The sequence below is a fragment of the Hypomesus transpacificus genome, chromosome 23 (genome assembly GCF_021917145.1).
Source record: "Hypomesus transpacificus isolate Combined female chromosome 23, fHypTra1, whole genome shotgun sequence".
In the NCBI taxonomy this organism is placed as follows: domain Eukaryota; kingdom Metazoa; phylum Chordata; class Actinopteri; order Osmeriformes; family Osmeridae; genus Hypomesus; species Hypomesus transpacificus.
In genome coordinates, this window is record NC_061082.1 from 652,928 (window position 1) to 678,519 (window position 25,592).

Here is a 25,592-nt window from a genome sequence, read left to right on the forward strand (position 1 = left end):
CACTGTCCTGGTTCACCCTCACTACACTGTCCTGGTTCACCCTCACTACACTGTCCTGGTTCACCCTCACTACACTGTCCTGGTTCACCCTCACTACACTGTCCTGGTTCACCCTCACTACACTGTCCTGGTTCACCCTCACTACACTGTCCTGGTTCACCCTCACTACACTGTCCTGGTTCACCCTCACTACACTGTCCTGGTTCACCCTCACTACACTGTCCTGGTTCACCCTCACTACACTGTCCTGGTTCACCCTCACTACACTGTCCTGGTTCACCCTCACTACACTGTCCTGGTTCACCCTCACTACACTGTCCTGGTTCACCCTCACTACACTGTCCTGGTTCACCCTCACTACACTGTCCTGGTTCACCCTCACTACACTGTCCTGGTTCACCCTCACTACACTGTCCTGGTTCACCCTCACTACACTGTCCTGGTTCACCCTCACTACACTGTCCTGGTTCACCCTCACTACACTGTCCTGGTTCACCCTCACTACACTGTCCTGGTTCACCCTCACTACACTGTCCTGGTTCACCCTCACTACACTGTCCTGGTTCACCCTCACTACACTGTCCTGGTTCACCCTCACTACACTGTCCTGGTTCACCCTCACTACACTGTCCTGGTTCACCCTCACTACACTGTCCTGGTTCACCCTCACTACACTGTCCTGGTTCACCCTCACTACACTGTCCTGGTTCACCCTCACTACACTGTCCTGGTTCACCCTCACTACACTGTCCTGGTTCACCCTCACTACACTGTCCTGGTTCACCCTCACTACACTGTCCTGGTTCACCCTCACTACACTGTCCTGGTTCACCCTCACTACACTGTCCTGGTTCACCCTCACTACACTGTCCTGGTTCACCCTCACTACACTGTCCTGGTTCACCCTCACTACACTGTCCTGGTTCACCCTCACTACACTGTCCTGGTTCACCCTCACTACACTGTCCTGGTTCACCCTCACTACACTGTCCTGGTTCACCCTCACTACACTGTCCTGGTTCACCCTCACTACACTGTCCTGGTTCACCCTCACTACACTGTCCTGGTTCACCCTCACTACACTGTCCTGGTTCACCCTCACTACACTGTCCTGGTTCACCCTCACTACACTGTCCTGGTTCACCCTCACTACACTGTCCTGGTTCACCCTCCCTACACTGTCCTGGTTCACCCTCACTACACTGTCCTGGTTCACCCTCACTACACTGTCCTGGTTCACCCTCACTACACTGTCCTGGTTCACCCTCACTACACTGTCCTGGTTCACCCTCACTACACTGTCCTGGTTCACCCTCACTACACTGTCCTGGTTCACCCTCACTACACTGTCCTGGTTCACCCTCACTACACTGTCCTGGTTCACCCTCACTACACTGTCCTGGTTCACCCTCACTACACTGTCCTGGTTCACCCTCACTACACTGTCCTGGTTCACCCTCACTACACTGTCCTGGTTCACCCTCACTACACTGTCCTGGTTCACCCTCACTACACTGTCCTGGTTCACCCTCACTACACTGTCCTGGTTCACCCTCACTACACTGTCCTGGTTCACCCTCACTACACTGTCCTGGTTCACCCTCACTACACTGTCCTGGTTCACCCTCACTACACTGTCCTGGTTCACCCTCACTACACTGTCCTGGTTCACCCTCACTACACTGTCCTGGTTCACCCTCACTACACTGTCCTGGTTCACCCTCACTACACTGTCCTGGTTCACCCTCACTACACTGTCCTGGTTCACCCTCACTACACTGTCCTGGTTCACCCTCACTACACTGTCCTGGTTCACCCTCACTACACTGTCCTGGTTCACCCTCACTACACTGTCCTGGTTCACCCTCACTACACTGTCCTGGTTCACCCTCACTACACTGTCCTGGTTCACCCTCACTACACTGTCCTGGTTCACCCTCACTACACTGTCCTGGTTCACCCTCACTACACTGTCCTGGTTCACCCTCACTACACTGTCCTGGTTCACCCTCACTACACTGTCCTGGTTCACCCTCACTACACTGTCCTGGTTCACCCTCACTACACTGTCCTGGTTCACCCTCACTACACTGTCCTGGTTCACCCTCACTACACTGTCCTGGTTCACCCTCACTACACTGTCCTGGTTCACCCTCACTACACTGTCCTGGTTCACCCTCACTACACTGTCCTGGTTCACCCTCACTACACTGTCCTGGTTCACCCTCACTACACTGTCCTGGTTCACCCTCACTACACTGTCCTGGTTCACCCTCACTACACTGTCCTGGTTCACCCTCACTACACTGTCCTGGTTCACCCTCACTACACTGTCCTGGTTCACCCTCACTACACTGTCCTGGTTCACCCTCACTACACTGTCCTGGTTCACCCTCACTACACTGTCCTGGTTCACCCTCACTACACTGTCCTGGTTCACCCTCACTACACTGTCCTGGTTCACCCTCACTACACTGTCCTGGTTCACCCTCACTACACTGTCCTGGTTCACCCTCACTACACTGTCCTGGTTCACCCTCACTACACTGTCCTGGTTCACCCTCACTACACTGTCCTGGTTCACCCTCACTACACTGTCCTGGTTCACCCTCACTACACTGTCCTGGTTCACCCTCACTACACTGTCCTGGTTCACCCTCACTACACTGTCCTGGTTCACCCTCACTACACTGTCCTGGTTCACCCTCACTACACTGTCCTGGTTCACCCTCACTACACTGTCCTGGTTCACCCTCACTACACTGTCCTGGTTCACCCTCACTACACTGTCCTGGTTCACCCTCACTACACTGTCCTGGTTCACCCTCACTACACTGTCCTGGTTCACCCTCACTACACTGTCCTGGTTCACCCTCACTACACTGTCCTGGTTCACCCTCACTACACTGTCCTGGTTCACCCTCACTACACTGTCCTGGTTCACCCTCACTACACTGTCCTGGTTCACCCTCACTACACTGTCCTGGTTCACCCTCACTACACTGTCCTGGTTCACCCTCACTACACTGTCCTGGTTCACCCTCACTACACTGTCCTGGTTCACCCTCACTACACTGTCCTGGTTCACCCTCACTACACTGTCCTGGTTCACCCTCACTACACTGTCCTGGTTCACCCTCACTACACTGTCCTGGTTCACCCTCACTACACTGTCCTGGTTCACCCTCCCTACACTGTCCTGGTTCACCCTCACTACACTGTCCTGGTTCACCCTCACTACACTGTCCTGGTTCACCCTCACTACACTGTCCTGGTTCACCCTCACTACACTGTCCTGGTTCACCCTCACTACACTGTCCTGGTTCACCCTCCCTACACTGTCCTGGTTCACCCTCACTACACTGTCCTGGTTCACCCTCACTACACTGTCCTGGTTCACCCTCACTACACTGTCCTGGTTCACCCTCACTACACTGTCCTGGTTCACCCTCACTACACTGTCCTGGTTCACCCTCACTACACTGTCCTGGTTCACCCTCACTACACTGTCCTGGTTCACCCTCACTACACTGTCCTGGTTCACCCTCACTACACTGTCCTGGTTCACCCTCACTACACTGTCCTGGTTCACCCTCACTACACTGTCCTGGTTCACCCTCACTACACTGTCCTGGTTCACCCTCACTACACTGTCCTGGTTCACCCTCACTACACTGTCCTGGTTCACCCTCACTACACTGTCCTGGTTCACCGCTCACTACACTGTCCTGGTTCACCCTCACTACACTGTCCTGGTTCACCCTCACTACACTGTCCTGGTTCACCCTCACTACACTGTCCTGGTTCACCCTCACTACACTGTCCTGGTTCACCCTCCCTACACTGTCCTGGTTCACCCTCACTACACTGTCCTGGTTCACCCTCACTACACTGTCCTGGTTCACCCTCCCTACACTGTCCTGGTTCACCCTCACTACACTGTCCTGGTTCACCCTCACTACACTGTCCTGGTTCACCCTCACTACACTGTCCTGGTTCACCCTCACTACAGGATACACTGTCCTGGGTTCTCAATCCCCCCACCCCCGGATTATTGCGTTGTCTGCTACATGAACACATTATTGTTTCTAGAATAGGGATTAGTCTAGCATTTCCTGGCTTCCTCTGAGTAATGTTTTTGATACTTCCTCGCCCTGGACGCTTCATATGAAGCACAGATGTGTGGTTCCAAACAGTGGGCAATATCCAGGAAGTGAGGACATGAATAAATGTCCTGCAGGCTTGTTGGTGTTGTATACCTGGCAACAGTATCCAGGAAGTGAGAACACATGACCTGTCCTGTTGGCGGTGTACGGTAGCCAGGGAGCGCTCACCTGAACACAGCGACCAGAGGGGCGTAGACAGAGTCCCCATCGTATACGTACAGGTGGTCCCAGCTGCACTCTGTGGCAAAGTGGTTGAACCTCAGTCTGAGGACAGCGTTGGGGCTGCAGAAGGAAACATGGGGAAGGTTTCACCACTGTTGAAACATCCACAGTTAACATGGTGATGCCAACAAGGCTGGTCTACACACTAGCATAGCTAGCATGGTGATGCTAACAAAATGAGTCTAATCCAGGGCCCAGGGGTGTCAAACATACGGCCCTCGTGCCGGATCCTGCCAGGGCAACCGGCTCAGCCCCGTTGGATGTCTTTGTTAAATTTGAAAATTACAGAAAGACATCAATCGCATTTCTATAAAAGTAACTGCTATTCCAAATCCAAATGTCTATTTAGAATATGAAGGTTTATGATTAGAAACATTTAGTAATGTTTTTAATCGATCCAGTAATTGCTTCAAAAACTGCGTAAATGCAATGTCTGCTCCGGAGGCAAACACGCTCATTGCCACAGGCAGCAGCGCTCCCTGCTTGCTTTGTGACGCGTTTTACGTCAAACATGTCAAAAAGCAAGGGAATCAACAGAGGAGGGCCCAGGACGATAAACAGTGGGCTGATATCTGAGTTTTTGGTCTTTATGTTTCTAGTTTATTGTAGAAAGACCTTAAAATAGGGTTTATTATCAAAAACCTTCCCCAATGATTTAAACATCAAGAAATATTGTTGTTATGCGTTATTATGCTATGATTTTACTGGTCTGGCCCACTTGAGATCAATTGGGCAGTATGTGGTCCCTTACCTAAAATGAGTTTGACACCCCTGGTCTGATAAATAGCATAGCTAGCATGGTGATGCTAAAGAGGCTGGTCTACTCACTAGCATAGCTAGCATGGGATGCTAAAGAGGCTGGTCTACACTCTAGCATAGCTAGCATGGTGATGCTAAAGAGGCTGGTATACTCACTAGCCTAGCTAGCATGATGATGCTAAAGAGGCTGGTCTACTCACTAGGCCTCAATGAGCCAGGTGCACTTGGTCTTGTACTTGTAGTTGATTGGCCCATCAGTGAGGTATCCGGAAGGCTCTGTCAACCTGTAACACACACACACAGGTCACCAGTCCACCAATGATGTACAATACCAGCGAAGATATATCAAGCAAACTCCCCCCAAAAAACTGTTTTGAAATGTTACCAAAACAGTTTTGACAAAAGTTTCGAAAGGTAAAATGTTTTGTTTAAAAAATGTTTTGAACAAATATTTTCGAAAGGTTGAAAAAGGTTTTGAAAGGTTGAAAAAAATCTAATTCCAGATTGTTTGTCTAAACTTTCATGCAATATCCATGGATGGTTCATCTTAACAGGATCAGTGATGAAGCAAACAGTGTCCGGGTGGCAGGGAATATCCGTAGAAGAACAGACACAAGTTTATGTTTCTATGGCAACCTAGGCTGTTAGTCACATGGGCTAAAATAGGATCCAACCTCCTTGCAAAGTCTGAGTCTCTCCAGGAAGGTTTTCACACTCCCTAGAGGACAGATCAACATGTCTCTCTGAAGGAGAGACTAGCTAGTTTAGATCCAGAACGCCTAACCACAACACACACCAGCTGAAATGTTACTTTACACTGTGTCTGGTAGCTGAGATGTTACTTTACACTGTGTCTGGTGGCTGAGATGTTACTTTACACTGTGTCTGGTAGCTGAGATGTTACTTTACACTGTGTCTGGTGACTGAGATGTTACTTTACACTGTGCCTGGTAGCTGAGATATTACTTTACACTGTGTCTGGTAGCTGAGATGTTACTTTACACTGTGCCTGGTGGCTGAGATGTTACTTTACACTGTGTAGTAGCTGAGATGCTACTTTACACTGTGCCTGGTAAATACAGACTATCCTGGAGAGCATCACCCAAGGCTATCATTGGCCTGGAGAGCATCTGCCACCAGGTCTGCAGACACCCCACACTGAGAGCACCATGGGGACCCAGGGGGGCTCATGGGGAGCTGGGGCCCAGACAACCCCTCGGTCCACTGAGCAGGGGAGAGGGGGCGCTGGGGTCGGAGAGTCAAGGTGAATTATTCACAGCGTCTCCATGAATATTTTATATGTTCCACTGCAGTCAGTCTCTAAGCCCAAACTTACACCCAGCCCACACAGTCCTCTAGGAAATACTCTCCTCATATCACATCATGAACTTCCCAGTGCTGACATGGCCTTCAATGCAGGGGAGGAGGGAAAAAACACAGTCAGAAATCAAGAGAATGTCTCCTCTTAGGGGTGGAGGTCTAGCAGGGTGTGACTGGTGCTCTGCCAGGCTGTGATGGTGGAGGTCTAGCAGGGTGTGACTGGTGCTCTGCCAGGCTGTGATGGTGGAGGTCTAGCAGGGTGTGAGTGGTGGAGCTTCAGCATGTTATAAGACATGTTTTTACACTTGTGGAGGGAATGTGTGTGTTTACCCCCTATACACCCTCACAGTTCCCACCAGTACCACCTTAGGTTGCTCTGACTCACCAGGCATAGGTCAGGAGAAAACAGATGAAACTTTAGCTCATACTTTTAGGTGGAAATTGTATTACCATGTTACATAATCCACCTCCAACAGCCTCAGAGACAACCACACCCTTAACGTCAGAGACCCATTGGCTCATGTTTTGTCTGTGATGATGCAAGTCAAGCTTGTTCGTGTTGCTTCCAGGATCAGTTCCTGCTGTTAAACAGCATCACATCAGGTAACCTAGGTCAGTACGGTAGATGTTTTGACCCCAGAACATTGGATCACAGCCCTGTCACCTCTGAGTCACAGTGAACATGTGAATTCTTCACTCTGTGAATCTAGCTATCACCTTAGATGGCCTTTCTGTTGCTGTTCTCTCCCCTCATACTGCCTGCCTGCAGCCCTGCCTGCCTGCAGCCCTGCCTGCCTGCAGCCCTGCCTGCCTGCAGCCCTGCCTGCCTGCATTAGGGTTAGTGGTTCCTGGTTGGACCACTGTGTAGACCTCTCTCTGCTTCCGTCTGTCTGAGTTTAGTCTGCAGTGTTTAGTCTGCAGTGTGCTGTAACAAAAGACAGACGACACGCTGGGCTGTAAACAGACAGACATGTTCAGCTACACACACACACCTGTTAACTGACACACACACGTTAACTGACACACACCCTCCTGGAGAGCAGGTCTGTGTTGACCCCCAGGCCTCGGAGAGACCAGCAGGGTCCCCTTATGGAGCAGGGGAGACTCCTGCTTCCACTGAGTCCATCAAGCTGATGAATACAACACTGTACTCTCTGCTTTAAATATTAACAGACACACTGTGTATTTTAAACATTGATGCCCCGTCTCAAGTGTTTCATGAATGGTTAACTTCAACCTCAAGAGTGTGACAGTCTGCATGTCCACAGAACAACGATGTGTCTGTCTGAGACCAGCCAGCCAGACTGACTGTCTGTTAATCGTTCTGTCTGAGACCAGCCTGTCTGACTGTCTGAGACCAGCCTGTCTGACTGTCTGAGACCAGCCAGCCTGTCTGTCTGACTGGTATTATAATCTGCAGGGACAGACACAAAGACAGATGTGCTCTACCAGAACTGAACACAGATTCTATTTATAGACACCTCAACGGCAGAGTTCTCCATCCTCATTAACCCTCCATCTGACACCTCCTCTCTCTACTGTACACCTCTCTCTCTCCCCTCCTCTCTCTACTGTACACCTCTCTCTCTCTCCCCTCCTCTCTCTACTGTACACCTCTCTCTCTCCCCTCCTCGCTCTACTGTACACCTCTCTCTCTCCCCTCCTCGCTCTACTGTACACCTCTCTCTCCCCTCCTCTCTCTCTCTCCCCTCCTCTCTCTACTGTACACCTCTCTCTCTCCTCTCCTCTCTCTACTGTACACCTCTCTCTCTCCCCTCCTCTCTCTACTGTACACCTCTCTCTCCCCTCCTCTCTCTCTCTCCCCTCCTCTCTCTACTGTACACCTCTCTCCCCTCCTCTCTTTACTGTACACCTCTCTCCCCTCCTCTACTGTACACCTCTCTCTCTCTCTCCCCTCTCTCTACTGTACACCTCTCTCTCCCCTCCTCTCTCTACTGTACACCTCTCTCTCTCCCCTCCTCTCTCTACTGTACAACTCTCTCTCCCCTCCTCTCTCTACTGTACACCTCTCTCTCCCCTCCTCTCTCTACTGTACACCTCTCTCCCCTCCTCTCTACTGTACACCTCTCTCTCCCCTCTCTACTGTACACCTCTCTCTCCCCTCTCTCTACTGTACACCTCTCTCTCTCCCCTCCTCTCTACTGTACACCTCTCTCTCCCCTCCTCTCTACTGTACACCTCTCTCTCCCCACTCTACTATACATCTTTCTCTGTCCTTCTACAGTGACTGCAGACTGCTCTCCTCCCTGGCCCAGCCCTGCATCTCCTCCCAGCCCAGCCCTGCATCTCCTCCCAGCCCAGCCTTGCCTCTCCTTCCAGCCCAGCCCTGCCTCTCCTCCCAGCCCTGCATCTCCTCCCTGGCCCAGCCCTGCATCTCCTCCCAGCCCAGCCCTGCATCTCCTCCCTGGCCCAGCCCTGCCTCTCCTCCATGGCCCAGCCCTGCCTCTCCTCCCTGGCCCAGCCCTGCATCTCCTCCATGGCCCAGCCCTGCATCTCCTCCATGGCCCAGCCCTGCATCTCCTCCCAGCCCAGCCCTGCATCTCCTCCCAGCCCAGCCCTGCATCTCCTCCATGGCCCAGCCCTGCATCTCCTCCCAGCCCAGCCCTGCATCTCCTCCCAGCCCAGCCCTGCATCTCCTCCCTGGCCCATTCCTGCCTCTCCTCCCTGGCCCAGCCCTGCATCTCCTCCCAGCCCAGCCCTGCATCTCCTCCCAGCCCAGCCCTGCATCTCCTCCATGGCCCAGCCCTGCATCTCCTCCATGGCCCAGCCCTGCCTCTCCTCCCAGCCCTGCCTCTCCTCCCTGGCCCAGCCCTGCATCTCCTCCATGGCCCAGCCCTGCATCTCCTCCCTGGCCCAGCCCTGCATCTCCTCCCTGGCCCAGCCCTGCATCTCCTCCCTGGCCCAGCCCTGCATCTCCTCCCTAGCCCAGCCCTGCATCTCCTCCTAGCCCAGCCCTGCATCTCCTCCTAGCCCAGCCCTGCATCTCCTCCCTAGCCCAGCCCTGCATCTCCTCCCTGGCCCAGCCCTGCCTCTCCTCCATGGCCCAGCCCTGCCTCTCCTCCATGGCCCAGCCCTGCCTCTCCTCCCTGGCCCAGCCCTGCATCTCCTTCCAGCCCAGCCCTGCCTCTCCTCCCTGGCCCACACCACACTGCCACATTAGGCAGACATCCTGGTGATCTCCAGGGCTGACTGGTCCTTACAGCTCCCAGCCCAAGCACCAGGGAGACTGGGGTGCTGAGCTCCAGGATACCGGAGGAGGAATGATCCATGTAATCAGACTCATCCATCTACACACAAGCCATTCTAAACATGTATTTTAGAAAACACAAGTGAAGTAAGGTTAAGGGTGACATAAACTACAACGTGTTTTAGCCCATATCTTTGGAACAAGTACTGGAACACAGATCAACCCTGGGATAGTCTGATTTTAGCTCATACTTTGTCTGTGATGATGCAAGTCAAGCTTGTTCGTGTTGCTTCCAGGATCAGTTCCTGCACACATTTTTTAAAGAGATTTAACCGTTTATGATTATAGCTACATGTCATGTATGTACCTACAGACGTATCACGGTTGTTGCTGCTGTAAACATCGCTACAACAAGGAACTGCTACAAAACAGACAACTTACTTGAATCTTCCTTGGCAGTGCTGGCATTGATCACCGACCCATCCTGGGTCGCAGATACATGTCCCATTGACACACTTCCCAGACAGGCAGTTTTTATCACAAGAATTTTTCGGGGAGGCGTGTGTGAAGAGCACAAAGTAGAACAAAACATACAGCAGCAAGTATCTGTTGATACCCCGCAGTCCGCTGTCTCGGCCCTGCCTGATCCCCTGCGGTCCGCTGTCTAGGCTCTGCCTGGCTCTGACAGGGAACGAAGCAGTCCAACATGTTTTCCCAGCATCCATTTTACCTTTTGAAAAAGTCAAAAGACCAAGGCCTCAATTTGGTAAGTCTTGGTTTCGTGCTACCTCAGGTTGTTTAACCGGTGGTCTGATTCAGGGTAGTGGTGGTGAATGTTTTTTGAATGCTTTGCATAATCAATTGGATATAAACTACTGCATCTAGAGCACACAGAAAAGCTATTTGACAGCAAACATGTTAAACTAAAAAATAAATAGACGTAAAAGATGACAGCTCACGAATTGAACTGTATTCATAAAATAAATTCCCTTCACTCTGCCTCCTGCAGTTACGGGTGGAAAAATCAGTTCAGCGAGTAATACTGCAAAAACGTTGAAGGCGACGCATTGTCCCAAATTTCCACTTATACTTCAAGAAAGAAACATTGTGGCAACATTTACTACATCTTACTGAAGATGATTCTCAACCAAACCTACATTTCAGCAGCCATTTTAACGCGTAAACAATTCCACCGTCAATTAGCTTATGGTTTGGTCATAAAGGATTCGATTGTGGTGCAGTAGTCCCACAGATATGTGCGCCACCATATGATCTTGTCAACATTTAAAGTGAACAAAAGGACTTAAAGTCCTTTTCAATTGTGGCCCCGGAATCATATCTGGATTGCAGCAGTAGTCAATAACAGCGATGTTGTTGCTGGTGGTCTTGGCGAGGGGGGATTTAGCAAGTCTTCATAAATGCAAGGTTTAGTCATTGTTGTCCAATCTATTTACAGGCCCTCGTTAAGGTGATGTTTAGGCCTTTGGTGTTGTGGCGCTTCCATTTAATCCATTCGGAAAAACAACTATGCGGCGCACTTTAGCTAGCAGCGGGTCTTGTGTATCCACACTAGCAGAGTAGCTAGCCAGTGCTGGGCTTGTTAGCGGCTAACGGCTAGCAGCTCCTCAGGTTGAAGAAAACTCTAAAGACCGCTGTACGCATGTGCGCAGAAACTTGTACCAGTTTAAAGACACAGTTAAGAAAAGAGAAGACGTCTTCAATGCGGCATTTAAAACGCCATTCTTATCAGATCATAGTCTGAGCTGGAGGCTGGAGCAAGGATAAATAAACTTTTTCTCACAATCCTGTAAGAGTAGAAAACGTTGAATTAAAATAACTTGAGTTGTAAGATAGCGTGTGTTTAAGGCTGACCAAACAGATAGGCTGGCATTGTAACAATAGCCTACTATTTCAGAACCTATTCCATTGAAGGGATTTTATTTATTTTGACAATCTCAATATATAAGAGGTCACCATATACTCGCAGCTGCCATACTCTTATTATGTGCGCCACTATGCAAAACTACAAACGCTAACCTGTATTCCAAAGGGAGACACATTTCTTTCTACTGTGACCTGAGCGCTTTTATCCAAAGCAACATAAAAACATCTCAGCTACCTGGCACAGTAAAGTACCCCCCCCCTCCACACACACACAAACTTTATTAATCAAATTATGTTTAACGGTTGCATCCCCAGTTATTAAAAAGCTGTCCCACCCACATCTGAAAACAGACCTCCGCCCCTGCCATGAGGCGGGCTACAGGGCTTTCAGACCTCCGCCCCTGCCATGAGGCGGGCTACAGGGCTTTCAGACCTCCGCCCCTGCCATGAGGCGGGCTACAGGGCTTTCAGACCTCAGTAAAACAACACACATCATTCATCATTTAAATGTTGCCCCCCTCAACAACAACAAAACTATCCCTGACCTATTAATTACATATGTCGTTGAACCTCACAAAAACTGTGGTTACTGGCCTTAATGTGACTGTCAGTCAGCCACAGTTCAAGTTAACAAAGGCTTCAATTTGTCGAGAGCTGGCAGGGTGCGTGGAGACCAGATAGTGACTGAGTCATCCTGTTTGTGGGTTCCAGTAGGGGTTGATGGTAGGGCTGAGCCATATGTCTGCGCGTGGCGCATTGCAGTGGCTGCTGCTAATTAAGGAAGGGGCCCCGACAGAGCAGCCGAACACATTGTGCTGCGATCATGACAACATGTGGTTCCCCTGAGGAGATGGCGGGAGGGAGGCTGCGATGGTAGTTGTTGATTGTGGCATGTTGTAGAGGCGTCGTTCTCATCAGAGGATAGATCCTATACTTTGCAAATTGACGATTCTCTTACTTGCATTTGGTATGAATCTCCATGTTCAGGTACTTGCTCTGTGGTTGTATTGTGTTGTTGTCCTTTGCTTTCTGTTCTCATGTGAATCCTGGCTGCAACACCTTTTCCCCTTCTGGGGCAATAAAGATAACCTTGAATTTCTAACATTCTGGTGTCGAGTTAGAGTTGTGGTGAGCTGTGTTAGTATGTAACTGTGTGTCGGTTGGGTTTGCTGGAGACCATGACCATGACCTTCTCTAACCTGGACTAGTCTGGACTGAGGCGCAACAGCCTGGAGGAGCGCCCCCTAGTGGTGAACCTGTTTCTCTGTTAAAATCCATTCCAGTGTCACTTTGATACATGTTAATGTAGCTATGCCATTATGCTCCAATATCTGCATCTATAATAGTTCCTATAATATTTGAATATCATTTTCCATTCAATACTAATCACTAGCATCATAAGTGTCAGTTATAGGTGTGAAGAGTCTGTCTTAGTTGTGTTTGGGACAAGGGCGTAGCCAGAAAAATATTTTTGGGTAGGCCTAGAAAAAATGGTTAGGCATCTTTTCATTTTTTTTTTTTTTCATATTTACTTTGCGATGTGCACCCGGTGCATAGTTTTTCGGAAATATTTTCGTTTTTGGGTAGGCCTTGGAAAAAATTGGGTAGGCCTGTGACTACCCGTGGCTACGCCCCTGGTTTGGGATGAGGGTAGCATACACAGCTAGCCAGTCCCTCAGGGGCGGTTCTACACGGGGGCTGACAGGGGCCAGTGCCCCTGGGGGGCCAGTGCCCCTGTAAAAAATGTCCCTAGCCCCCCCCTTTGGCCCCCCTGACTGAATAAATTCCCCAAAATGTTTTAACACGTTTTCTTTTTCTAGTAATCATCATGAAACAAGGAATGGACATTGCAGCCTTTTTTTGCCAGAGTAAATAAAAAAGTTAGAGAAACATATCAAGGTATTGAGAGAGCTGGAAGAGGGAGAGCCAGAGCCGTTTGTATGATTTTAATGTAAAGCAAAATTAAGTAATGTTTAAATATAATTTGTTTCCGTTTTTTAATGTGCCCCTCTGATTAAACACTGGGCCCCCCTTGCCCCCCCCAGTAAAATGTGTCTAGAACCGCCACTACAGTCCTCACTACATATTCGATACCTGGGGTTCCTAACTTGGTAAACAAAAGCTATACCGTTTACAGGCTAGGGTCAACAAGGTGTTGAGGTGGATCCAGTTTAAACTTCCAGGACTAGGGCTATGGGATATTCCAGTAAAACTCACATCCTACAGGACTAGGGCTATGGGATTATTCCAGTAAAACTCACATGGACGAACAGATCTGTAAAGTTCCCCCTCTAAACAACAAATAGCTTTCTCTTGTGCCAGATCATTTAAAAAAGTAATCCAGAGCCATAAAGTGGATTTAATGTAATAAAATTAGGATTAGTATGTCTGGACCAGTGTAAGCAAAGGGACATTTCAAACCGACATAAATGCTTCATCTGGACTTCTGTTTCATATGAAAACAAATTGAATCAAAAGAACAATCAATTATGTCTCACCAAAATGGTGTCGTTACCACAGCAACTTAAAAATAATACAGACATAATTCTGTCCTCTCCTTTCCCAGGAGTCAGAGTGTTGACGTTAAACTGAAGTGTACAAAGCACACATCCTACCTGACTTAGGAATGAAACCTTGTATTAAACATCTTACAATCACAGATGATAACACTGTTTAAACATTGAATATATCATCAAATAAAACAACAATATCACGTTCAGGCACGAAGCTTGGAGTCCAGTAGGAACAGCAGCTGGTTAGTGAGCCGCTTCCAGGTCACAGGCTCGCTCTTGACCTGCCCCTCCTCCCCCTCCTCCTCCTCCTCCTCCATGTTGCTGGGGAACAGAAATGGTGTCTACAGATGAGGACACCACCCTGGAGAAAACAACATGCTGTAACTAAGACACAGGAGCAGCCTTTGCAGGCTGAGCTGAAGGTTAAGCTGCGAGGGCAGAGAGCCGTGTTAACAGGTCGGAGCTCAGAACCGGAGCTCAGAGCCTGAGCTCAGAGGTGGAGGTACACCACCATCCTGGGACCAGGTGATGACATGTTTTCACCTGGCCCTGTCTCCAAATCCTGCCACTTCTCTCCTCCCTCACCCTAGTCTCACCCTTCTCTCCTCCCTCACCCTAGTCTCACCCTTCTCTCCTCCCTCACCCTAGTCTCACCCTTCTCTCCTCCCTCACCCTAGTCTCACCCTTCTCTCCTCCCTCACCCTAGTCTCACCCTTCTCTCTTCCCTCACCCTAGTCTCACCCTTCTCTCCTCCCTCACCCTAGTCTCACCCTTCTCTCCTCCCTCACCCTAGTCTCACCCTTCTCTCCTCCCTCACCCTAGTCTCACCCTTCTCTCTTCCCTCACCCTAGTCTCACCCTTCTCTCCTCCCTAACCCTCCTTTCCTCACCAACTCTGCTCCCACCCTGGACACAGCTACTCTGTAACCCGGCTCTGACCGCAAGTTACACAGCACATCAAGGACTGCAGCAGAACTACAGATCCCCTCTCTGATCTGGGCCCGCCTCCACCCCCAGGATAGGAACGGGAGTGGACAGGTTCACAGTCTCTCCGTTGACCCCTGACCCCGGGCAGGGCTGCAGTGATTGGAGGAGGTGCTGCAGGGTCCACTGCTCCTCCCTCAGACAGAGGTCCAGGGTGAACTGGCCCTGCTTGGTCCGGACCAGCTCCTTGACATGGGCGCAAGACGCCAGTGCTGGGGGCGGAGACACACAAATATATGATACAATATATTATAACACAAATATGATAACATAATGTACAAATGTAGATTATGACTTCTGCACCTTTTCCAAGATCGTCCACCAAGCTTCTCACGTAGAATCCACCCCCAGACTCGATATCTGGACAACAGAAAGTGTTTGGTTAGATGAGAGCGTGTGGGAGCCCGGTCACGACACAGCTGTGGTGGAGAGACAGACCCAGGGTGAAGACAGGCGGCTGAAAGTCCAGCAGGGAGATGTTGTGGACGGTGACGGGCCGGGCGGGCTTGGCCTCCACCTCGTGGCCCTGCTTCAGCAGGACAGACAGACGCTTGCCATCCTTCTTCAGCGCAGAGTAACTGGAAGAACCCCAGAGGTCAGAGGTCAGGGATCCGTCCATATCTTCTGCCTGACCAGAGCTGTCTCAGAGAGACTACAGTTTAGTGTCACAAGTATCCCAAGAAAAAGAGGCAGGAGATCATTCTATTTACTAACCTTACACCTTCCCAGAGGACCACTGGCTCACTATTAGAGGCAAACTGACTCCTTGAGGCACACTGACTCACTATTAGAGGCAAACTGACTCATTGAGGCACAATCAGTGCAATTCCATGATGGTAACACGTCGAATCTAGCTTTATTCGGATAATATTAAGTTTGGGGCAACTGCTTTTATCCTAATATATATGGCAGTGAATAAACCGAATCATTGGCTGAAAGCATGTCATATCCCAGTACGATACATGGTGCTGTTTTCATTACAACTAGTCGTGATACAGCCCTTTCCGCTTGACCTCTTCACCACTACCAACAAAAACTACATCAACATTTCGAGAAAGACGGTGAACGGAGAGCAAGGTGAAGTACTGCGAATGCAAACAGCGCTATTGGAGTCATTGGATCACGTTTGTTTCTGCCGGGCCGGCTCACGGCAGTGATAACTTATCGTCTTTTTCGACTTCCAGGTCACAACCTGGGAGGGATGGCAGCGGGATCTCAAGCATGCGCAAAGACGCAGAGTCCAGTTCATAGTCCAATTCACCGTTTACAAGCATGCCATGTCTGAATTATCAACCGACTCGGATCAAGTTATCTCGGGGTGTGGATCGGATCGTAGTCGGACCGCAATTATTCGCACAAAGGTGTTTACAAGAAAGGGATAATTCTATTTCAGTCCAAATAAGCCAGTAATTTGAATCCATGTCACCACAGTGACTGACTCACTACTAGAGGCAGACTGACTCACTCCCAGAGGCACACAGACTCACAGAGGTGGGACCTGCATGATGTCACCAGTGAAGATCTTCAGCTTGTCCTGCAGCAGCTCCTGGGTGATGTGATCTGAGGAGACACGGAGATTCACAGAGGGAGACTCACAGAGGGAGATTCACAGAGGGAGACTCACAGAGGGAGACTCACAGAGGGAGACTCACAGAGGGAGACTCACAGAGGGAGACTCACAGAGGGAGACTCACAGAGGGAGACTCACAGAGGGAGACTCACAGAGGGAGACTCACAGAGGGAGACTCACAGAGGGAGACTCACAGACGCTCTGCCACTGAGCTGTCCACACACCTCTCCCTGGTCTCCATCAAGCACCGTGGCTCTGAACACTGTTTACAAGCAGACACATCCCAGCAGGCCTGGACTATCCCCACCCCTCTGTGCTGCCCTGGGACCCTGCTCCACCCCTATGTGCTGCCCTGGGACCCTGCTCCACCCCTCTGTGCTGCCCTGGGACCCTGCTCCACCCCTCTGTGCTGCCCTGGGACCCTGCTCCACCCCTCTGTGCTGGCCTGGGACCCTGCTCCACCCCTCTGTGCTGGCCTGGGACCCTGCTCCACCCCTCTGTGCTGGCCTGGGACCCTGCTCCACCCCTCTATGCTGGCCTGGGACCCTGCTCCACCCCTCTGTGCTGGTCTGGGACCCTGCTCCACCCCTCTGTGCTGGCCTGGGACCCTGCTCCACCCCTCTGTGCTGACCTGGGACCCTGCTCCACCCCTCTGTCCTCCCCGAGTTCCTCACCATATTTCTCCTGGTGAACCACACTGCCGGTGGCATCCAGGGTGTCTGTGGCTTTCCCCAACTCACCGACCGCTCTGTATTTCTGAGGACAGAAGCTGAATTTGACCCAGTATTACAGCATTATGCACAGACCCATCACCAGGCCCAAATGTAATACGCTGATTTTTTTTGCATTTTCTGCGGTTATTCAGACTGAAAATCTGCGGAAATCTGCGGAATTCCGCTAGCCTTCCTGTTCTTATGTCGGAGCGCCCGAAAGATGTTCAACAACAGTTAGACGCGAATATGGTTGATTGAATGTTGACAGACTTTGCAAAAAACTATTGATCCATCCTCATAAAGATCGGCTGAAAACTCCCTGGCCCTGTCTCTTGCTGTAATTTTGGTCGATAAATGTTTCCTTTTCAATTCTTAGCATTCTTGGCTAACATTTTAATAATAGACGTAATATGAGTTAAAAAGTGTATTTACATTTTGCCTCAGACCAATGCATTCTACTTGAAAATCCACAGGTTTTCGTCGGAATTCTGTGCCCACGTATTCCGTTTGGGCCTGCCCATCACTAGCCTGTATATATACACACATGCATTCATCTGAGTGTTTTGTATTGATACTGAAAAGGACCACTCACCTTAGAGCCAGCCAACATTGTACTGAGCATCTTCGTACCGTTCCCTATCCCAACGACTGAAACAGACAATGTTTTTTAACCAACCAATAGATGGCGCTAACAAGTTTGAATACATCTAAAAGTTCACACTTTTGGTTTGGAAAATCATGTTATGGAACCGGAGACTATATGGGTATTCATGTGAGTGAGTAAATGGAAGACTCCCTACAGATGAGCTAAGTTGAATATTAAGTTTGAGAAAAAAACGTTGTCAGAACAAATCATGTGATGATGTTCATCGGACCAGCGTCAGCTCGTAACCTACAGCAACCAACCCTAAATTAGCTTAAGGGTAACCTTGCCATTCACTGTGCAGTAATGCAGAATCAGAGCCAAAGCTAGTGGCCCCATCATGTTGCCTGTGTCTCATCCTTCATATTGATCCTAGTTTCTAGGAGGAACTCACCGAGAACACCCGAGGCAGCGCTGTCCAGAGTACCTCCATGGCCTATTTTCAGATCTTGTTTCTTCCTCTTGCGGGGATTAGGGTTTTTAACACCTGCCTCTGATGCAAATTCATGAAATGTGTTATTTTTTCTTTCTTTTATCATATAGTAAGAAACCATACAAACTTGTTATGGTTTGTAACAAGCCTTAAAATAAAGCAAATTCAAATGACCACCACAACCCTAACTCAACATATAGCATCCACAAACACGGTGTTTGTGATGGTAGGCTACCATCAATCAAAGTGTGCTGTAACAACTAGGGGTGTAAAGATACTCAGCTCACGATTTGTTATGTATTACGATACTGGGTGTTCGATACAATACATATCACGATATTTTGAACAGCATTTTTTGGTAAAAAAATTCAATTAACAGATTTATTTACAAAACATTTAACAGTTTCAATAATTTTCTTTGTTGTACATACAATGTAGTTAACTCAGTCAAGCGATTTCGAATGCAATGAATGCACACATGACGCAGGTGCAAAGTAGGTAGCAGCAACTCTATGATACATATTGTACAATTTTGGTATTGCGATATATTGTTCCACGATATATTGTTACACCTCTAGTAACAACTGTAGTCCTGCTGGAATAAACCTTGATTTTCGTTAGTTAGCTCGACAGCTCTAGGGTTGTGACATTGTGCCTAGAATTGCCTGTCGGTTCGGTTGTGAGTGGAAGTGCCGCCCAAACCAACACTGAAGGTGGCTCGCGCAGGGCAATACACATTCAACATTACCACATAAGTGTTCCAATGACTAATTCCAGTAGGCTAACAGCGTAACAGTGTATAGAAGACTAGTCTATGATGCTACAATAGACGAGTGGAAAAGCATTCAATTCGGCTACGGCGCACAGAATGACACCGTATTTCATCAGGCTGTTTTCCCCCGAAGGAACGCAAGAAAACTTGGGTAATTAAAACTTGGCAAATCTATAATAAAGTTGAAACATAGCTAGAACTTCCCAAAAAAAGTTAAGTCATAATAATATGATAATAGGTAATGAAACAAGCTACCAAGTAGCTTGCGTTAGAGATTTGGAATTTTCCCCAGCATCGCATTGTCTTTGCTAACATAGCATGCAGTTGCACACTGCACTGCAGCTAGCAAGCCAGCTAGAGTTAGCTACTACAGTAACAAGAACTAATACAACGCTAATCAAAAGTAATTGCTGGCTACCTTTGAGGAGTGCTTCTTTTAATGAGTTCAACACATCTGCAGACGTTGGTCCTTCCTTTTTATAAATGGCAAAAAGTCCATTCAAAGACTGTAAAGTTGATAAAGAAGCATGTTTTGGTACAGATCCGTTTGTCACAATTCCAGCCATGCTTCCTTAAGTCTGGCGCAAGTGGATGACGTCATTATTTCTTAGCTCGGAAATACCGTAGATTTGTAGTTCGTTTATTTTGTAGGCCACTGATCGTTCACGACTGGATGCCAAACTACACAGCTCATGACCGATATTGCTTTGAATAAATGAAGTAAATACTCCAGCTATTGTCCTCCAAGATCTCTTTATTTGAAAATGTCCTTGTAATTGGAGTAAGAATACGATTTACGGCTCATTGCGAAACAAATAAAGCCAACAAGAAATAGCCTATATATTTTAAAAAGTCGATCTTTTAAAATAGGAACAATGATTTGATTGAGGTTTCATTTTTAAGGTCATCAACATTTACAACACCTTACATTTTATTCTTATAGCAGTTTTTTTAAAGCATTATACAAAATGTACGTACAGAAAGTACAGCAGGAAATCAATTATCAGAAGTCCGTATTTCTAATAATATTTCGGAGTGTAGAGTCAAGACATGGAATGTATTCACCAGCCACAATGCTAAGTAATCTCAGCTACCGGGCACGGTTTAACACTAACTCAGCAACAGTGCAACAACAGCATGTCAGCAACAGTATATCATAGTACAGTGCACCAAGAACAGCAGCATATCTTCAGTGCAACATTATAAATAATTGTGTTGGTGCAGTGTGCATACGGGTACTACAACACCTGATCTCAATTACAAAGTGCAGAACATAAAGGTTTCACAGGTATCACAAGTAAAGCTCTGCTAAGTGCATCTTTGAGTCCCTGAGGCTGAGCAAAGAGTCCAGGTGGAGCTGGAAGAGGTGGGCCTCCAGGTGGAGCTGGAAGAGGTGGGCCTCCAGGTGGAGCTGGAAGCTGGAAGAAATGGGCCTCCAGGTGGAGCTGGAAGAGGTGGGCCTCCAGGTGGAGCTGGAAGAGGTGGGCCTCCAGGTGGAGCTGGAAGAGGTGGGCCTCCAGGGCTTCTTAAGCCCCCTTCATCACTCTGGTCCAGACTACAAAATCACACAGTTGCAACACTTCTCTGGCCGTACACTCTCATGTGGCATCCTGATGACAACATCGTCCACTGGCCTCCACCCTCCTCTGCTGTCTCCAGAGCTCCATGAGTCATCATATCTCGCCCGGCCAGACCCCCTGGGGCAGGGCAGCGGGGCGGGGCGGGGCAGTGGGGCGGGGCGGGGCAGCTGGGCAGGGCGGGGCAGCTGGGCAGGGCGAACGTGTGACACAGTTGTCTGGGAGGAGTAGCCAACTTGCCACAGCAGCCCGTCCTCCAGATCCAGGTTACGGAGGATCAACACTAACCCTTTACTGATGCAGAAGGTGTTCTGACGATCGAACTTGGACCTGTCTATGTGCTGGGTTACGTACACCTTGTCCACTATCAACTGTGAGCGGAGGCTTATGATGATGCGATCCATGTTGCTGAGGTTACTGTCACGTCTTAAGTTTAACCTCACATACTCAGGCAGGTCTCCAGCTCCTGGGGCAAACAGGTTTCCCACCTCAAAGTAAGGAGTGTTCTGTTGTGGGAGGAGTTGACCGTCATCCTCGCCATGGTTACCAAACCAGTGGAAGCCATACTTTTTCCCTTTGGGGTGTTCTGATACCACTAGGTCTCCGTTGTTGTCGAAGGAGACGTAGTCGTTGCAGAACCAGTAGAGTAGGTGTAAGCCATGTCTGGGGCAGGGCACGCCATAGCCAGATGACTCCAGCTGCCCAATCTCATTCAGGGTTTTGATCTTTGACATTGTTTACCTCTGAAAGAAGAGAGATAAATAAAATACCCTTTTGATCTCATTGGGCCTCATTCTCGAAAGCAGTTAAGAAGAATTTAAGAAGGAATTTCTTCTGAATTGGATTTAGGAAAAGATTCTCATGAAAGTTTTCTCATCTGGGATTTGTTCTGAACTCAAGAAGACTTTTCGAACTCAAAATAGCAGTCTTAAATCTGCCAGAGTTGTCTCAAATTCGATTCCTTAAAAAACCACAAGGATACAAGGAATGCATTTAAGAAAACTCTCCGTGTTTGAAGTGTTAATAAAGTTATAAAAAATCTTTGGTGATTGCGTTCACATCAACTCTGCAGACTATGGCAAACCGTTTTATCATTTAACCAATGAATTCTTGATATCCAAAATTCGAATTCTTGATATCAAGAATTGCATTTTGGATATCAAGAATTCGAATTTTGTATATCAAGAATTGCATTTTGTATATCAAGAATTCGAATTTTGGATATAAAGAATTAAATTCTGGATATCAACAATTCAAATTCTAGATATCAACAATTCATTGGTTAAATGATAACACAGCTTGCCATAACAGACATCCTCGGATTTAAATAATTATGATAATTAACCTTGCTTAGTGTGCACACTGTTGGACACGTCACTGCTGTTGCGTGCCCTTATAAGGAGCTGTCGGGGCGTGTATGTATGCAAATTCAGGAGCACGAGGACGCGCTTTCAACTTAAGAAAACTCTTCCCGGGGAGCACAGCTCAGAAAACTTCTGCTGCGTAGGAACACTTTTTTAATCGTTCGTGAATTTGGCAGATGTCTTTTTCTTACGTTGTTTTTCCGAAGCCCGTAAGAAACAATTCAGAAGAAACTGTTCGAGAATGAGGCCCATTGTTTCTAAATCATCTATTGTCCCCTCCACTATTCCCCGTTCCTCCCAGTTGCGTGGGTTGTCCGGACTACAATCAGGTTCAATAAACACTGTAAAGGTTATTTGTACTTTATAACAGCCATATAACTGACACAGCAGAATTAAACATGGCATGTTAGTTATGATTTGAGTTGAGTCATACTGTTAAACATACATTTGGAATCAGAACCTCAATGAACATCACTGTTAGGGTAGACTGTCACTGTGCTGAGAAGAGGGAGATCAAAGGGAAAACATGACCTGTGTGTAACTTTACATCAACAACAGCCTCTGACCTGCTCTATCAGAAACACACAACATCATTTTAATCCAATTTTTCTACACAAACACACAGTCTTACTTAATCTATTTCTTTATGCACCTAACACTCTATGTCTCTCAGTTTGTAATCTTAATCTCCATATGGAATATCCTATCATAATGCTATAGAAGTTAAGATCATATTTAACATTATTCTTATGGACATATTTAATGTGAATCGTTTCTTCCGTGTGTGATCTCCACATCTCCTCCTGTCTTCCTCATACCCAGTGTCTCCTAGAATAACAGGTTTTCTGTACTCGGTACTAATGGCACATACACTTGAAACTTCAGATCTTTTTGGATGTAAAATGCAATGCAAAGTAAATACAAACACAAAGTGAACATTCTCAACATACATACCCGTTCAAGAGCTTCTTCTCCTGTCTGTTAACCAAATGACTGTTTGATATCAAATATCCTTTCCCTGTCAGCAGAGGGGGCGGGGCCGTAACCCTGTTCAGCTGAGAAACGGACCAGGAAAGGAAAATGAAACTTACTTGCTGTGTGTGTGTTAGTAGGGGAATGGGTGAGTATCTGAATCCAGCATGTTAAAACACATAGGACAGACAAAGCCAGCTGTCTGAGAAACAGAAACCATGCACATACAATTATAGTTGTCAAACCTGTTTATGAAGGTCTGATTACACACATTTAAGAACATTGATAACAATATAACTATTTACCCGTCTGAATGTGCAGGCCATTCACTGGGTAGGGTCTGAAAAATTCTCACAATTTAGACCAGTCTCCTATCCTGAACATGACATGTTGAACATGAAATAATGATTTTAGTTTCCCCAAGTCGTTCTCATCAGCACCGTTGTAGCGACTACATTGGGACAAACTAAAAGTCGCTGAGAGGCTGAGGTTGGGCGCGCTACCAAAAAGAAAAGATTCACAGAGCTCCAAAAATGCGTTGACGTAACTTTTACTGGCCCTAAAACCATCATAATTTAGGAAAGTGTTCTTCAACTCTGATGAATGAGTCCATGCCCGATGACAGTTTGTTGTGTGGAACTCGTTGGTGGTTCATCAGAGAGCAAAAGTCATGGACGGAAATGAGGGAAAATGAGCTAAAAGACAGATAAAATATGTAGATAGAGACGGCACCAACAGGAGAGAAAGTACTTCATGTTTAGTTTACATTTATTCATTTACATTTGATACAAAATCAATTCACTAAACACAAGGGAGCAATTGTGTTTGGAATGAAAACCGTGGGATGTAAATATCAGTCCATCATTTTCCAGGTGAAACCGACTCCACAGCCAGCTGCTGCACTCTGGTCTAGTCTACAGTATGACACAGTTGCAGGTCCTCTCTGGCTTGTCATCTCTCAGTTCTCTCTCACCGCCACCTAGGCTCCTCCCGCCTCTGCTCTCAGGACTGATGGGGATGCGTGTCTGAGCAACAGCAGGCTCTCTGGCCGTCTCTGTGTATGAAAGCAGGTGGGAGGGATGGTAATTTGGCAGGTTGGGCGATGACTTTGTTTTCGAGCGGTAGCCCACCCGCCTCAGCAGGCCATCCTCCAGATCCAGGTTACTGATGGTCCTCACTAAACCTTTACTGATGCAGAAGGTGTTCTGACGATCAAACCCAATCTCACCATGATGCTGGGTTACATAAACCTTATCTACTTCCCTGTCTGGGTAAATGCTTATGATGATGCGATCCATGTTGCTGTGGTGATCTTCTTCAGTGAAGTTTGACAACACATCATCAGGCAGGTCATTAGCTCCTGGGAAAAACAAGTTGCCCACTTCATAATAAGGAATGTTGATGCCTGGGAGCAGTGGATAACCGTCATCCTCTGGTCGATTATAAAACAAGTGGAAGCCAAAATTTTCAGTTTCGGGATGTTCTAATGCCACTAGGTCTCTGTTGTTGTCGAAGAAGACGTAGTCGTTGCAGAACCAGTAGAGTAGATGCAGGCCATGTCTGGGCCAAGGCACGCCATAGCCACAAGACTTCAGGTGTTCAATCTCATTCAGGGTTTTGATCTTTGACATTGTTTACCTCTGAAAGGAAGAGAGAAATAAAATGTATTTTTGATCTCATAGTTTCCAGATCATATTTTGTCCCCTCCACCATCCCCCGTTCCTCCCAGTTGCCTGGGTTGCCCAGACTACAATCAGGTTCAATAAACACACTATAAAGGTACTTTGTACTTCATAACAGCCATATAACTGACACGGCACGATTAGACAGGGCTTGTTAGTAATGATTTAAGTTGAGTTTGGACATTTGGAATCAGAACCTCAATGAACATCACTGTTAGGGTTAGACTGTCACTGTGCTGAGAAGAGAGAGATCAAAGGGAATACATGACCTGTGTGTAACTTTACATCAACAACAGCCTCTGACCTACTCTATCAGAAACACACAACATAATTTTAATCAATTTTTTCTACACAAACACACTTACTTTATCTATTTCTTTATGCACCTAACACTCTATGTCTCTCAGTTTGTAATCATGATCTCCATATGGAATATCCTATCATAATGCTATAGAAGTTATAATCATATTTAAATTATTCTTATGGACATATTTGATGTGAATAGTTTCTTCCGTGACTGATCTCCACATCTCCTCCTGTCTTCCTCATACCCAGTGTCTCCTAGAATAACAGGTTTTCTGTACTCGGTACTAAGGGCACATACACTTGAAACTTCAGATCTTTTTGGATGTAAAATGCAATGCAGAGTAAATACAAACACAAAGTGAACATTCTCAACATACATACCCGTTCAAGAGCTTCTTCTCCTGTCTGTTAACCAAATGACTGTTTGATATCAAATATCCTTTCCCTGTCAGCAGAGGGGGCGGGGCCGTAACCCTGTTCAGCTGAGAAACGGACCAGGAAAGGA

The 25,592-nt window shown here is 47.7% G+C and overlaps 4 protein-coding genes across 7 annotated transcripts in view; all 4 read right to left on the bottom strand.

Annotated features, from left to right (window-relative positions):
• atrnl1b (attractin-like 1b) overlaps positions 1-11,323 on the bottom strand; it is a 75,984-nt gene extending 64,661 nt beyond the window's left edge. For 2 of the 3 annotated variants that reach the window (XR_006958105.1, XM_047047927.1), the window contains exons 1-3: positions 10,117-11,322; positions 5,348-5,431; positions 4,335-4,448 (exon numbers count right to left, since the gene is read on the bottom strand). Coding sequence is in view for 2 of the 3 variants with exons in the window: in XM_047047927.1 (XP_046903883.1) it covers positions 4,335-4,448; positions 5,348-5,431; positions 10,117-10,400 (482 nt within the window). In the remaining variant the exon portion in view is untranslated. Of the gene's footprint in view, positions 1-4,334; positions 4,449-5,347; positions 5,432-10,116 lie in introns of all 3 variants that reach the window. The other variant, XM_047047928.1, reaches the window with a different exon arrangement.
• Positions 11,324-14,909: 3,586 nt separating this feature from the next.
• On the bottom strand, positions 14,910-19,778 carry trub1 (TruB pseudouridine (psi) synthase family member 1). Of its 2 annotated transcripts, none has more exons than XM_047046838.1 (8): positions 19,605-19,778; positions 18,376-18,474; positions 17,931-17,986; positions 17,300-17,381; positions 16,543-16,615; positions 15,494-15,633; positions 15,359-15,415; positions 14,910-15,267 (listed from the first exon to the last, which is right to left on the bottom strand). In XM_047046838.1, the coding sequence occupies exons 1-8, from the start codon at positions 19,750-19,752 to the stop codon at positions 15,047-15,049; spliced, it is 876 nt and encodes a 291-aa protein (XP_046902794.1). In that variant the 5' UTR covers positions 19,753-19,778; the 3' UTR covers positions 14,910-15,046. The 2 variants fall into 2 exon arrangements, with proteins under 2 accessions (XP_046902794.1, XP_046902793.1); XM_047046837.1 differs by having other exon boundaries at positions 15,494-15,693.
• Positions 19,779-20,530: 752 nt separating this feature from the next.
• LOC124485674 lies at positions 20,531-23,227 on the bottom strand. Its single transcript, XM_047047421.1, has 2 exons — positions 23,082-23,227; positions 20,531-21,506 (listed from the first exon to the last, which is right to left on the bottom strand). The coding sequence occupies exon 2, from the start codon at positions 21,495-21,497 to the stop codon at positions 20,742-20,744; it is 756 nt and encodes a 251-aa protein (XP_046903377.1). The 5' UTR covers positions 21,498-21,506; positions 23,082-23,227; the 3' UTR covers positions 20,531-20,741.
• Positions 23,228-23,329: 102 nt separating this feature from the next.
• On the bottom strand, positions 23,330-25,592 carry LOC124485675. Its single transcript, XM_047047422.1, has 2 exons — positions 25,469-25,592; positions 23,330-24,739 (listed from the first exon to the last, which is right to left on the bottom strand). Exon 2 carries the CDS (start codon positions 24,728-24,730, stop codon positions 24,014-24,016), a length of 717 nt encoding a protein of 238 aa, XP_046903378.1. The 5' UTR covers positions 24,731-24,739; positions 25,469-25,592; the 3' UTR covers positions 23,330-24,013.